Source organism: Myxine glutinosa, chromosome 6 (assembly GCF_964187855.1).
Source record: "Myxine glutinosa chromosome 6, kmMyxGlut1.1, whole genome shotgun sequence".
NCBI lineage: Eukaryota > Metazoa > Chordata > Myxini > Myxiniformes > Myxinidae > Myxine > Myxine glutinosa.
Window position 1 is genome coordinate 134577276 of NC_136266.1, and position 16428 is coordinate 134593703.

A 16428-nucleotide genomic window follows, 5' to 3' on the forward strand; every position below is an offset into this window, starting at 1 on the left:
TGAAAAGAGGAAATGCCATTGCCATGCACTGCACCGATACACCATACCATATGCACCAATATGCACCAAAAAAGAAAAAATGCACCAAAAGCACCAAAAAACACCATAAAAGCACCATCACCAAAATGCACAAAACAAACATTTTAAAAATAAGCAATGATGTCTTCTGCTTCTCTGCTCTGCTGGGCCGCTGTCTCTGGTTGTCTTGATCTGCTTGCTTGATGTTAATTTTTACCAATAAAAGGGCACAAACCCTTTTATTTGGCGACGTCCGCTTTTTATTATTGATTTGGCCAGCAGGGCCAACTCCGGTGGTCCACTGCTGGGTATGGGTGCCACTTTAAAACAGTGGTCCGCAAGGCAGACACCGCTGGCAACAATGGTCGGTCCCAGCAGAGATGCCAGGCCACAGAACATGTGGTCCATATGTGGTGCCAGGCCACAGAACGTGTGGTCCATATGGTGCATCAGTGCAGGCAGGAAGCAGCAACGGTGCGGGCGCACAACTGCGGCACCTGCACACTTCCCTCGGGCACAAAAGAACAAGGCCCATGAGTGGGGAAGGAAGGACAAGCAGATCAGCGGGCAGGGGTGCAAAGGTACACATCAATCAAGGTAATGCAGACTTGAAGGGCGCGGGAGAGCGAGCCGAGAAAGCTCGTCCCTAGCGTACGTCACCCCCCATGTCACCTACTCTACCCTTGCCCCTACCCCGTATTTACCCAATTTACAAATTATAAATCCGTCGCTATGTCTCGTCCCCCATATCTCCCTCTAATTCCAAATTCATCCCCAATCCCTCCCAAGAAGGAAGGGATGAAATCACAACACAATGTCTCCCTCATGTCCTGATGCGTAGATTCCAAATGTCTGCAAAATCTGGTGTGGAGTTTTATCACCTAGGTGAGTGGATGCGGATGGTGCGAAGAGATTTTCTCCTATCTATACTTCTAAATGACATTAACACTTTACACTACCCGGGGTCTTACCCTGCCAATCCATTGGCCATCATTAAACTATGTGGTTCTGAAAACCAATTCCCATTGCACATACTGTGGTGCTCTCCAATTTGGGGTCTCACTCCTCCGATTTTTCTCCCTGTGCCCTCGCACAATTTCAGGGCTGGGTCGTGTGGCTCACCAGCAGGTCCGCTCACCTGCACACCTCCGCCACTGCAGTTGCCACCCGAGCTTACCTAGCTCCTCCCCCTAACCTACCTGGGGAAGGCCCTCTGGCCCCCTTACCCCACTAATGCCCCCTCTGGCATCGGGCTACCCGGTCCTCTCCTTGGGATTCTCGGGTCCCACTGAACTGTACTTGGCTCCCAGAGCCTACCTGCGGCCTCACCTGGCCGACAGACTACCAGTGGCGGAGTGCTCAACTAACCATACTCACAAACAGGCCACACGCCCAGCCATTTCACTCACGAATGCACCCATCCAAGCAGTACTCTGCTACTTTCGCACCACAGATGTCAATATCCAACCACAATTTACCTACTCCCTCTACCTACTTTTAAACTATCCTCCCCGGGTACTCGTGAAGGGGTCCATCTCCACCCATTCACTCCTTCGCACCATGCATTCCACACCTTCTACTTCACACCAAGCATTCCACACCAAATTTTCTTACACACCATTTACCTCGCACACCAAATCTCTTGCACATCTTTTGTGCTCTTACACCTTTTCCCATGCACTCCAACACAACTCCATCTGTCTCAATACACAACTCCTGGTTATTCTCAATACACAATTTCTCCACACTACTACACACACACAGCATCATCTAGCTGACTACTTCCCCTAAAACTCGTGCTTCCCCGTCTTCCCTTACACTAAGCACACCCTTCGTCGTTAACATCCATCTAATCTCTCTACGTCCCCTCTACCTGTACAAATGTCACTACTTAAATTTTGTCTTCTAAAGTCAGCTAAATCCCGAGCAATTAACCTAGCCCGTCCTCGGCTAGCGTCGCTGCCCCATGGAGGTAACCATCGCTGGTCCCTCCATGTGCATGTCACTGCCATCCCCCTAATCTAATGCTCATGAGCCCTGGCGAGGAATGGTAAAACTCCCACTTCTCCACGCCGGGCACCATTCCCCAACACCATTGCTATCCGTCCTCTACCGTACTCGAGCCTCTCCGTGCAGAAATACATTTTTACAGCTCGGCTTCGAAAAGCCGAGCGATGCATGCGGGTGGTTTGTCGCCTGTAGGTTGGCATTTTCGGCATTTTCGAAAATGCCGAAAATGCCAAAAACGCGTCCGGCATTTTCGATCTAGGGGAGGAGGCTTGGTTGGGCCAAGGTTCAAGGCGCCATCTCTGCGCGAGGCCTTGCGGTCCCACGCACGATGGCCCAACTGCCCACGGTCGGAGCACCGCAGCCGCCAGGGGGTGCGGCTCCGACCTCTCCTTCCTCCCCTTGAACCGTGCCGATCGCCTTTCCCGCCAAGGCGCGGCACCGACCATACAGGGCGGGGCCCGGCGTGAACCGTGCACGCCAGACCTTGTGAGACCGCCGCGGCAACGATCCCCGCCGATCCCCGCAGCAAACAAAGCACACAGCTCACCGAGGGCTCGCGTCGGCTATACGTCGCGCTAAACGCTCCCCCGGTCTGTGTCGATGCTCGAGCCGCATTCTCCCCACACGCGACCCACTCCACACTCGTACACCGCGGCGCTCCAGCGCCACCCATACACTCCATACATTTTGTTACTGCACGCTCTCTCTGCACACGGTCCGGTGTGCATTCTTCCTCGCACACCGTACTCGCACCTGCACACCTAGGCGCACTCATACCCCTCACACACTCCATTACACACTTTTCCTCCACACACTCCTTTACCGCTCACTTCCCTGTTACACACTCCATAACACAATCGGCCATCGCACACCCTCGCGTACACCCCTCCGTTACGTACTCCGTAACGTCCACGGGTGTGCACTCTCCTGGTACACACCCAATAACGTGCTCTGGTGTGCACTCCTGCACACTCTACAACACGCTGTGGTGTGCATTCTCCCTCACTCTCCTCGGCCATCGCACACTCTGTTTCACACCCTTCTCCGACACACTCTTCCCACTCACATTCCGTCACACACTCGCGCTCCGGTGCAAACTTCTCTCGCACACGCGCGCCATTCGCTTGCGTACACCGCACAAAGGACCTTCCACGAGCTCCCGGGCTTCGTCTCGATCCCAAGCGCGCCAAAAACCTTTTCCCGCCATACACATTCCTGCTCACCTTAGGGACCTTCTTCTCCGGTAACCGCACCTGCAAACCTTCCATTTTGTTAGCGAGCACGACATCATGATGCGAACACGGACTTTGCGCGGATTCCATCTCTTCCTCCCGCGATTTATTTCCTATTTCTGACTCTGCCTTCTCTTCAAATTCAATTATAACCATTTCTTTTATTTTAATTATTTCCTCGACGACCGCCGGTGCACATAAAATTTGCTTTTCTAATTCGGCGGCCGTCGGCTCTTCTACACCCTGAGTCGCGATTTCTATTCCCTCAGTCCATGTAGCCGCGCCCTGCTCTACCTCGCTCTCCCCGCGTTCCTCGCACCGCGTTACCTCGTCGTGTACCAATGCGACCTCCTCGCCCAGCTTGCGCCCAATGTCCTCCCCCAATTTTTCCATATCACACCTGGATTCCTCCCTCATCTTTTTTAATGTCTCCCCTCGGGTGTCCATTCTTTCATTAATTTTATTCATGTGATCCTTTAGTCTCTGAATTTCGTCCTTCATTTCCCTTCTTGTTTTGTCCCTCTCTTCTTCCACGCATGGCATAAGTTGAGTTAGGAGTAAGTGCAGGTCCGAACCCCCTGGCGCCGTGGGCTCGGCTCTCGCCGCCACGTGCGAGGCGCCGCCATTTTCTTCCCCAACTGCCGGCCCCTCATCAATGTCCTCCTCGTCTCCCAATTCTTCCCGTGGGTCCTGGGTTATCGATTCTACCTCCTCTACCTCATTTTCTATCCCCACCGGCATTCGACCGCTTTGGCTAGCCATGGTACGAATTAAATTTGTTTTTAATACTAAATTTCGGTCGCTCGTAATTTGGAGCCAATTCGTCTAAAATATTTTTGTTAGGGTTCCAAATCCCACTCCCCGACACCAATTGTTACGGTTCTCTATGCCCCGATCCTCCTCTGCCTGCCTCGTGTTAACTCGCCCAATATGAACCAACGTTAACGCAAAAGGGATTGAGGCTACGGATGTAGGATGATCGGTGGCAGTAGGGCCTATTTCCCTGGCTCCTACTCAATGCAGAATTAACACTGGAAAGGAACTAAGCTCACAAATACTAAGACATAACTATACTATCGCGAGGCTACATGTTGCTTGTGTGACTAACTATAGGGGACAGACTTTAACCTTTATTAGGCTCACTTGACAGACTCAAAACAGACTATATACAAAACAGACTTGACAGACTATGTATATACAGACTTGGCATTTAATATGGAATATTTTTTTTTCCTTGACTTGGGTTTACTTTCTCAACTCGGTATATCAATCTGGTGAGTTTCTTTTACACTTTGGTGATTTAATTGTTAAAAGAACCATGTCACTGATTTGTCTGTCGCAGCAAGAAGTCAACAACAGGATTATATCACAGGTGGCGTGGCAAAATGTACGGACAGGTGCATTTGATGATTGCCTTCACAGTCAGGTATACAAGGGTTGTTGTGTTCTGTATTAGTGGAAAACAACTGCTGCACGTCTCCAAAAGTTATTGCCGCTTCCTCTGGAGATGGTCCGTCAACTCGACAATGCTTTTTGTCATGGAGTGGTGGCTTTACGAAATTACGGCATGAAACAGCGTGCTATTCCTCGGCAGTATGGCATCACTCAAGGTCAAGTGTCAAAGATCCTGAAACGAAATGCTCAGAGGGGTGACCCTACTCCAATACCGAGGCCAGGACGTCCCCGCAGAACCACAAGGAGGGATGATCGCCAGCTGCACCGGTTAGTCCACAATGGCCGTACAAAGTCAGCTAATCGGCTTAGGGCTGAGTGGCAGCAACTGACAAATGTGCCTGTATCCAGAAGGCTAGTCAACCAACGACTGGTTCAAGCAGGCTATCGTGCCAGGCGTCCCCTGAGAAAGCCACTCCTCACCAGACAACACAGCCAGCGCCGATTGCAGTGGGCCAGAGGGCACCGTCAATGGCAGCCAGGACACTGGAATCACGTGATCTTCAGTGACGAGTCTAGATTTCTGGTCTATCGTCAAGATGGCCGCATCCGAGTGCGCAGACAAGTGCATGAAGCCTACAACAAAGATTGTATAGTGCCAAGAGTCCAAGCTGGAGGTGGTGGGGTGACCGTTTGGGCTGCTTTTCATGCAGGGGGCAAAACTGACCTGGTTGTTCTGAATGGAAACCTGAACCAGTTCAAGTACAGGGCCATTCTGGAAGAAACATTGCTTCCATTTGCTCGTGCAGCCTTTCGAGGAAACTTTGTCTTCCAAGATGACAATGCACGGCCTCATCGTGCTCGCATGATCCAACACTTTCTTGCTGACCGTGGTGTAGAGCATATGGAGTGGCCTGCCATGTCCCCGGATATGAATCCGATAGAGAACTTGTGGGCAGAATTAACGCATCAAATCGATGACTTGGACCAGCAGCCGACCTCTGTGCGTGAATTGCAGCAGGCTATTGTCACTGCATGGCAAGCGATTCCTGTCCAAACCTTGGCAAATCTTGTGAACAGCATGCCTCAACGTGTACGTGCTCTCCTGAATGCTCGTGGGGGTTACACGAAGTACTGAACTGTAATTTTACTGTCCGTAATCCCAGTCGTAATTTAACTTTTGTTTTTGTTAAAAAATTTTTTGGCTAATGTGCAAAAGAAAGAGATACTTCTGGAAAACGTACAGAAGTTTAACACAGTGCTGTTCATGAATTGAGTTCGATATCAGTTTACATCACTTTCAAGGATCAATTTATTTGTTTCGAAATGTCAAATGTGGTTTTTGTTTCTTTTAAAGGTCACATTAACAAAATGCAGAATAATTTCAACATAATTTCAATGAACTTTTGGTTCTAAGACATCTTGAAAAGTAAGTTCACCCCCACAAAAAAAATATTCCATATTGAATGCCAAGTCTGTATATATATTATATATATATATATATATATATATATATATATATATATATATATATATATATATATATATATATATATATATATATATATATATATATATATAGTTGCGGATTTCTCGAAGCCCGTCGACGTACAGAGGGGGGGGGATTAAACCCCTTTTCGCCCTCGGGTCTTCGAGTCCACGAGGCCGAGTCGCCACTCCCATAGCGAGTGTGCGGAAGGGTATCGGGTCGATTCCACACGTACCTTCGGTACCCACGCTGCCACGAAAACGGGGACTGGACCTCGCACAAGCCACGCTAATCGAAGACGCCCGAGCGGTTTGCGTATCACGTGACTCGTGCGGTTGCTTTTATTGAACCCGATTTGAGTGGTTTTATTCGTACAGTGCTCGGCCAATGGTGAAATGACGGGCACGATCAAATAGAAGAAAGAACACAGGTTTATTTACAACTATACAAGGCGAAGAGACACAGAGCAGGCTTAATCAGTCTTAACTTATACCCGGACAAGGGCCCACTCACTCACGCAGGGAAAAGAAGGAAGGACAGTTCGCGCTCCAAATGCGCCTTGGCGCCGGTCGCTCCGCGACACCTCGCCGGGCGTGGCCCTCGGATGTTCACGGCACGTGTGCTGGGAGCGCAGGCAGGGAGACCGTGCATCTGTGGCCCGGAATGGATCGTCCTCACGAGCGCGTTATTCACAGGCAGCAGCAGAGAGCAGGGCACAGGGAGAGTTCCTGTACAGAGGGGGCTTATAACAAGCAACTGAATCCACTCGTGGCTACAATGTCTCTTTCTCACTGACTCTCTCAGGTTGACTCTGACCACCAGGACTTCTAGGGCACACTCTGACTCCAACTGAGGCCCGGGGCAGGGTTTTATGGCCCCGCCCCAGAGTCTTACCTAAATGTTCCAAGCCCTTCCTCTCGCTGCCGTTGTGAGCCACTCCCCTTGAGCTCCGATTGGCTGCTCGCCGCCTACTGGCCACTCCCCTGCAGCTCCTCCCTTCGGCCTTGCCAGACTTGTTTCAGGCCTAGCACGTGGCATTCGAGCCCAAAGAACACCTAACTCACTGGCCTGCTCAACGCAAACTAACACAGGAAAGGAGACTACGCTTACATTTACGAAGAAATAACTGAACTAAAGCGAGGCTACATGTTGTGGTGCAACTACCTACGAGGGGGGGTCATTCTTTATTCACAAAACCGCTACAATATATATATATATACATACATACATACATACACACACACACACACACACACACACACACACACACACACACACACACACACACACACACACACACACACACACACACACACACACACACACACACGAACATGTGAAATGGTGCTCGTTTATATCTACCCTGTTGCTGACGGCTCATCAATAAGTGATGAAACCAGTCCTGCGTCTGATGAAGGATAATATTTTTTTGTAATTAAATTTTGTTTACACACAAGTTGTGTAATTAAAACAGCAAAATAATATTTTTCCGTTGATTGCTCTTTTAATTTGTGAACATCAAATTTCAACATAAACTCCTGCGTTTCAATCTTTCAACAACATATTCTACTGAACGGCAAAGAAATACCTCTGACAAATCGTCAAAAACATTGCAAGTGTAACTTTCTAATTTATCCAAATTACCAGGTTTGCTGCTAACTCATCCCCACAAAAGAAAATCGCACAGCATTAAATCAGGACCTCTTGATGGCCAATATCGGTCCTCGTCGCCCAATCAATCTTCCTGAAAAGTGGGTATCCAACAATTATGAACTTCAATCGAGAAGTGTGGAGGGGCACCATATTGCATAAAAATAGAGGGGCAATGCCCATAGGCATTGAACCAGAGAACCACTCGTAGGCATGGATGACCCACAACAACAACAACAACATGCATTTTAAGGCCATTTTCCCTGCTAGAGCGGGGGTTAGCCTTGCGGTCCCCATGACAATCTTCTCCATTTTGCCCTATTTTCTGCATCTCTCCTTGTTAACCCCCTTGCCTGCATTTCTTCTTCCACCATCTTTAGCCAAGTCTTTCTCGGTCTTCCCCGTCCTCTACTTCCTTCTACATTAATTTCCATCACTTCTCAACCAGTCACTTTCATCCTTCCTCAACACATGACCAAACCATCTCAACCTGTTCCTCTTCACATCATCAATCACAGGCAATATTCCCATCATCTTTCGCAATTCATAATTTGTCTTCCTCTCTCTCAACGATACTCCGCACATCCATCGAACCATTCGCATTTCCACCCTTTCCAGCCTTCGTTGCTGCTCTACGTTCATTACTCATGTCTCGCTCCCATAAATCATAACACTTCTCACACATGCAGCATACACCTTTCCCTTCAGCTTCAGCGACACTCGCCTCCTCATCAGCACGCCACTCAGTTCCCGAAACTTCTTCCATGCACATCTCACTCGAGCAACCGTTGCCGAGTCTGATCCACCTTCTCCATTCAGCATGTCTCCGAGGTAGCAAAATGTTTTCACACCTTCCAGCTTCACGCCGTCTCCAAGATCCAACTCAATATTTGCTCCATCTGCAGCTCCCTCTGTGCACACCTTACATTTGAATGTAGCTGCCACACTGGTTAATGACCCTTTCAGACCACTACATTTTTGATGAACCCACTCAGCGCACATTGTACATTGAATGGAGTTCACTCCGACACCCTTCCTGCACACAGCACACGGCCACTTCCCAGTTCTTTCCACCTCACCACATGCTTTACCACTTGCCATCACCTTCGTCTTTCCGATATTCACCTTCAGACCTTTTGTCTCCATACATTCCTTCCACTTGTTCATCTTTTCCTTCAGTCCATCCATACTTTCCGCAATCAACACCAGATCATCTGCATACAACAACTCCCACGGTAAACCCTCCTTTACGTTCTGAGCCAGCACCTCCATCACAGCTACAAATAGTAGTGGACTTAGTACCGACCCCTGATGCACTCCCACCTTCACCTCAAACTCACCACTGTTCCCGTCCTTCATCCTTACAGCTGTGCGCGCTCTTTTGTACATTGCCATCACTACTCTGATCAACCATTCCTCCACTCCTAACTTTCTCAATGCCCATGACAATACTTTGCGTGGAACCCTATCGAATGCTTTCTCCAGATCAACAAACCCAAAAAACAACTTCTTCTTCTTCTCCATGTACTTCTCCTGCAACTGCCTCACAATGAAAAGCGCATCTGTCGTTCCTCTTCCTGGCATAAATCCAAACTGCATTTCGTCGATGTATTTGCAATGCATCAGGAGCCCTTGGTCCTCAGAAGTTTGACAAAGTTTGGTGAAAATAGGACGATATGTTTTAGCATCATTGGTGATAAAGGTTGTGATCACGTTTCATCATACTGTGTGTGTGGTTTCAGAGAAGAATGCAAGTATCTATTTTGGGGGGTAAAAGCTGGACCATAGTTGACCCCCCATAAACTCCTTTCGACCCCGATTTTTTTTAATGCCATGAATAAACTTTGGTACATCACAGGTGATGGTAATTGTAGTCAAGTTTCATCAAAATCGTGTATGTAGTTTGAGAAGAAAGCAAATACCGATTTGGGGGGTTTAAACCCCCCGTAGACACCCCCAGACCCATATTTTGTAAAGCTGTGAATAAACTTTGGTACATCATGGGTGATGCAGGTTGTAGTCAAGAAATTTCAAGGCAATCGTGTGTATTTTCGGAGAAGTTCCGAGTGTTTACATACAGCGTGATTACCTGATTGCCCGATTGCCTGACTCTGCCTGACTGACACCTGACTGACTGCCTGACTGACTGACACAGCATAATGCCAATACCTCCCCTGAATAATTTTTGTTCCAGGTGAGTAAAAAATGTAGTGCACTAGTACAGTACTATAATAATTTTCTCGGCTTCATGATTATGCTAATGGATCATCGCTCAATGTGTTAGCTCACTGAACGCATTGTGTAGTACCAAGTGAAAGTTTATGCAATTATAGATTGTATAAATCACGTTTTCAATTTCAATTTGATTGTATATATATCATCCACTCCCACATATTCTCCTTTTCCCACTCCCTTCTTTACACCTTCACATACTTACATGCAACTCATCACTCACTCCCTCAATCCATCATTCGTCAACAAAGTCTGTTGGTGGTTTCCTGCACCAACACAAGTGCGAAAAGTGGTTTTTCAACACTAACACAAGTCCGAAAAGTGTTTTTTCAACACTAACACAAGTGCGAAAAGTGGTCCCTGGTCAACTCCTACTCCTACTTATAACACACATCAACATCCTATATCAACTCCTAACACATCCCTAACGGTCCCTAACACATCAACTCCTACTTATATCCCTGGTCTCACTACCTTTTTATCCTTTCACCCCTGAGCACAAGCTGCAGTTTAAACTAATTCAGTTCAGTGGTGTGTAGAAGTCAAACAAACAAACACCAATTAATCATCTATCTATAATTCCAGTAATCTCTGTCTGTCTGTCTGTACGTCTGTACGTTTGTTTGTCTGTGACCGCTGTTTCTCGACAACCACGGGTCCGATATACTTTTAACTTGCCAGGTATATTGCTGGGGACCCGAGGATGTGCCTTTTCAAGGTTTCATATTAATCGGACAATTACTTACCGAGCTATGTCCAAAAAACGATTCAACCAATCAGAGAGCAGCGAACGATCGCGTGTGCCGAACGTGGAGGACACACTCTGCCTCGGATGGCACATTTGACAGCGTATTCATTTATTTCACGTTTGCAAACTATGTTGGCGTTAAACTATGTTTTAAAACTAATAAAACCGAATTTGCGATTCATTCGCTTTCCTGCGCGTTTGTGCACGCGATGGCGATTTCTTTACCAAACTCCGGAAGCCGTTCGCTTTGGACCAAACCATTTCATGTAAATAGAGGGGGGGGATTGTCACCGTACTCGCAAGCCGTTCGCTTTGGACCAAACCATTGCATGTAAATAGAGGGGGGGGATATAATTTTAGATATAGATATAGTACGGGCAATGCCCTAGTAATGATAATTTCCAATGTATATGGTTTTCATGCAGAGACTCGACATATTTTATTACATTATGACTTGTGTAATAGCCACTACCACCAGGAATAGTGAGTGCTACACGATACACTCGCTCAGCCCTGAGAACTTGGGCTAATTACGTACAAAAACCTCAATTTATTATACAAATAGCAAATCCCTTTTATGGGGGTGCATTGGCCAAACCGCTGCCTTGATCGCTGCCGAAAAAAACCAAGAAGAAAAATACATAAAATGTCATAGCCCTTGCCGTGGTTTTAGTAATTTTGCTGTGTGGAGTTAAAGGATGTCAATAGGCCATTTTGGTCAGATTACAAAACAAAATCTTCTGCATATGTATCGCATGTACTGTCTTTGTGCCAAGTTTGAAGAAAATCGGCCCATGCATGGCCAAGAAATGGATGGGGACACGTTTAAGTAACAAAGTGGCCGCCAGTCGGCCATCTTGGATCTGATCTCGAAAAAAAATGAGGTTCATATGTAAAGCAACATTCATTATCTGTGTGCCAAATTTGAAGAAGATAGGTAAATGCATGCCGGAGAAATGGTCGAGGACGTGTTCAATATCGGTTTTTTTACAACTAAAATGGCCACTGGTCAGCCATATTTGATTGCATCGCAAAACAAAATGACGTCGGTATGTATACCCTCATGTATTGTCTTTGTGTCAACTATGAACAAAATCGGTCCATACATCTCCAAGATATGGTTGCAGATGCACTGACGGACGGATGAGACCAAATCCCCCGTTTCGGACTAAGTCAAACGGGGGCCAATTAATAACCCAGCTTACCTGCATGAAGTAAAAACATGCCTACTGCTTATGTGCATTTACAATACATTGTGGTTATTGTATATCTCGGATAATTCAAATTATGACTTTATGAGACGTCCGAAGACATATTAGGCTTACCAGAAAACCAACATCGTGGACGTATGATTTTCTTCCTGAGAATTGTGGGTGGAGTCAAGCCAGTTCTCCAACCAATAGATTCAAATGCTTCATACAAATGCATAAGCTGCTTATGTATAGCATCTGAAATTGCAATATTTTCCTGGTGGTCAATTACGTTTTTTGCTGTTCCTACCTTTAGGCATGCCATCTGCTGGTTGACTGGACTCCGTACCACGAGGCGTGCCTCACAGCAGCGTGTAGTTGCCCAGCTGGCCGAGGTGATACTTGTTTGTGTGATGTCATGGCTGCTTATGCCCACCAGTGTGCTCAGGCCAGAGCCCCTGTGAGCTGGCGGAATTCTACTCTGTGCCGTGAGTCGACTCGTTCAATAGCATCACCAATTTCCTAATAGCCTCACATACAGTACTTTCACAAAGTATTCACACCCCTTGACTTTTTTACAATTTGTTGTGCCACAGCCTGAATTTAAAATAGATTAAATTGACCTTTTTTTGTCACTTATCTACACATAATACCCCATAATGTCAAAGTGGAATAAAAATATATATTTTTACAAAATAATTAAAAATGAAATACAGAAATATCTCATTTACATAAGTATTCCACTCTGTTACGTGGTCCTCCCGGTGACGACCTGGTCTCGGTGACCCCCGGACCGTGAGAGGAACTCCGCCAGAAAGATCTATTATTTCTGCGCTTTCGTAACGCAATCAATATTAATTCCAACCAAGAAAAAACCCCACACCAAGGATCCGGAATAATCAATGATATATTCCCCGAGCAATCAACCATCAACAATCAGCAATCAATAGTACAAAGATGTAAACTCATCTACATTAACTCTAAGATGGCCATCTTATACAATCCTCACGTGAGCCCCACTCCCGACTCCCTCCATGGTCAATGTCTCTCTCAATGTCTCCGTACTCCTGGAGTTCGATCTCTGCACGTGGGCGGTTGAACGGACCCTTCCTGACGTGCTTTCCCCGGGCACGTCCCATACCGGGAACCACGGCTGCAGCGCGCACCTCCTGGCCAAGCAAAGCGGGTAAAGTAAAGCAGGCAAAGCAACACGCGGCTTGCCCAGCGCGCGCGGCCCAAGGTGCGACCCGTAAGCGGCCTTGTAGACGGTGAGGCGAACTAACCGTGCACTAACCCACAGTGACTTGACGTGTCAAAGGGTAGTTACACGTCCCGGTAACTCCTCTCGCCAGACGGGCTTTTAAACGCCGATTCTCTTACGTTGCTCAATCGATACCGCTCGCGTCCGAGCTTGGCGAGGAAGAAGAAGAATCGTCGCGTCTCCCGGACCTCGTGTCTTTTCTTCTTCCGTTTCCGGTCTCCTTTTTCTCAGAAGGGCTCCTGACCCTTTAATCACAACAACCTTTAATCGACTACACATTGATAAGCAAAGCCCTGAATAGTAATTCACATACATTCACATAAATATGTAACACACTCCCTGAGTGAATAATTCGTTGAAGCGCCTTTGGCAGCGATTACAGCTTCGAGTCTTCTTGGGTATGTGTCTAGGAGGAGTCTGGGCAGTTCCATATTCTTTCTATTTCCTAATGATGGAGATTGTGCTCTTGGGAACTTTCAACACTAGAATTTGTTCTAACCCTTCCCTTGATGCATGCCTCCTCACAATTCTATATCGGAGTTCTACGGACAATTCCTTGGCTTTCATGTTAGAGTTTCTGCTCTGGCATGCACTGTCAACTGTGGGAACTTATATAATGTAGAAAGGTGTGTTTGTTTCTAAATCATGTCGTTCAATCAATTGCATTGGACACAGGTGGACTACAATCAAGTTGTAGAGACATCCCAAGGATGATCATAGGAAATTGGATGCACCTGACCTCAATTTGGAGTGTCATTGCAAAGGGGTTGAATACTTATTGACTCAGGACATTTCAGCTTTTCATTTTTAATTATTTAGTAAAATTTTCGAAAATAGAAATACCACTTTGATTCATAGGGTATTATTAAGTGTAGATCAGTGACAAAAAAAAACTCACTTTAACCCATTTTTAATTCAGGCTGTGACACAACAAAATGTGAAAAAGTCAAGGGGTGTAAATACTTTCTGAAGGCACTGTACATCCACAACATATAAAAGAATGCTCCCCATCACAAGACCTTACCTGTTGTGGGAAACAAAATAATTTCTGTTGGTAAGCATAATACTGTGGGTCTTGATTTTTCACAAATTCCATGTAATTTTGTTCTGCGAGGAATTATCAGAGTTTTCAAGTTATCTGAGAGAAATCTAAGCATATCTAAACGAGAATTTCCCATTTAAAGATTTCAGGGTAACATTTACTTTATTGTCAACTTATGCAACAGACTTTGAGCAGGTATGCAGTTTTCAGACTTGTTACTTTGCCTTGATGCTGAAGGCACTGGTGATATATTGTGTACTAGCAGAAGTATCCGGCATTGCCAGGCGGGGGAGGGGTAGGGGGGACGGGGGGGAAGTAGGGGGGGTAGGGGGATGGGGAGGGGGAGGGGATGGGGGAGGAGTGGGGGGATGGGGGGGGAAGGGGAGGGGGGGAGAGGGGAGAAGGGGGAGAGGGAGGGGGGGAAGCAGGAGAGGAAGGGGGTTCATCTCTATGCTGGTGGGTGATGCCGATCAGGAAGAAGAAGAAGCCATACTACCAACTTCGTACACCTCCGGAATCTTTTGAGTTATTTGTATTCAAATGCCTGGTGATTGTTTTGTATTTATGTATGTGAATGTGTACTTGTATATAACTGTCATTAATTTTAAAAGGTTTAGGCATTATCGAGCGATTTTTATTTAAAAACTCAAAAAAACCGATCTTTCTTTTTTCATAATTTTTTTTTTTTTGCCGAAAACACGCCCAGACACTCCCTGATGAACCTCTGAACGTTTGACGAAGATCCGTTTAGCCAACTCTGAGAAAAATGGCGACACAGAAAGACATCTCTCTTATATAGTAGATAGCAGAAGTACCCGGCGTTGCCGGGCGGGAGGGGGGGAAGGGGAGGGGAGGAGTGGAGTGGGGGTTGGGTGGAGAGGGGGGGAGGTGGGGAAGGAGGAGGGGAAGGGGATGGGGTCAGGGGGGATGGGGGGAGAGGGGAGGAGGTGGGGAAGGGGGAGGGGGGAAAGGGGGGAGGCAGGAGAGGAAGGGGGTTCATATATATATGCTGGTGGGTGAATGGGGTGAATGTGGCGTTCATCACGCTTGAGTTAAGTGTGTTGCCGATCAGGAAGAAGAAGACGCCGTACTATCAACTTCGTACACTTCCGGAATTGATTTATTTGTATTCAAATGTCTGTTGATTTTTTAAAATTTATTTATGTGAATGTGTACGTGTATATATTACTGTCATTAATTTTAAAAGGCTTCGGCACTATCGGGCGATTTAAAAATAAAAAACTCCAAAAAAACTATCTTTTTTTTCAATTTTTTTTTTTTTTGCCTAAAACACTCCCAGGCACTCACTGATGAACCTCTGAAAGTTTGACGAAGATCCGTTCAGCCAACTCTGAGAAAAATGGCGACACAGACACATCTCTCTTATATTGTAGATAGCCAAATATACTGCGATTATTATCACCTCCATGGGAACTAGGGGGTTGGTGTTGGGGGGGGAAGGGGGGATTTGGCATCAACTAGTCGGGATGAAGTAAATTTTGTTTGATGAATGGATGTGAATCATTGGTAAAACATACTGTCATCAGAAAGCCTGATTGGTAATACGTTGCTGTTGTGTATTTTCTTATACTATGACGCATCCATGGGTCAATGTGACTTCATTGTTTTCAATTTGCCATTGTCATTAACCTAAAGCTCTGGTAATTGTTATTCACAGCATGGGGATGCCCTCGAGGGCAGGAATACAGTGAATGTGCGCCATCCTGCGGAGGGACATGTGGTGAGCTTCGACTTGGCCTGGACTGCCAAATGGACGAGGGGTGTGTGGCTGGATGTGTCTGTCCCCGTGGTACCCTACGGGATGAGCAGCGAGGACTCTGTGTGCCTGCTGAACTTTGTCCCTGCCTCGAGGGTGGAATTGCTCACCCACCGGGTCACACTGTTCGTCGAGGATGCAGTGTTTGGTGTGTAGCACAAAATGTGCATTGTTTAACTGTGTTTTCATTTTAATGTGTAATGTCTATTCAATTTATCAAAGACAAATTATCTCAAGAGAACTTGTCAGTTTTTACCTTTTGTCAGTGATATGTAAGGAAATATCCCTGAGGTTATATGTGCCTTGTAAGCCCTCAGGACTCTGGTGGTAGCAGGTGCATGATGAAACCACCCTATGGCCTGTTTCACTGACTTGTCCAGGATAGGT

General features: G+C 46.6%; 1 protein-coding gene across 1 annotated transcript in view; it reads left to right on the forward strand.

Annotated features, from left to right (window-relative positions):
* Nucleotides 1–16428, forward strand: part of LOC137429455 (SCO-spondin) — a 444698-nt gene that overhangs the window by 88347 nt on the left and 339923 nt on the right. Inside the window, exons 15-16 of the mRNA XM_078781076.1 lie at nucleotides 12278–12449; nucleotides 15943–16189. Coding sequence (XP_078637202.1) covers nucleotides 12278–12449; nucleotides 15943–16189 — 419 coding nt within the window. The remainder of the gene's footprint in view (nucleotides 1–12277; nucleotides 12450–15942; nucleotides 16190–16428) is intronic.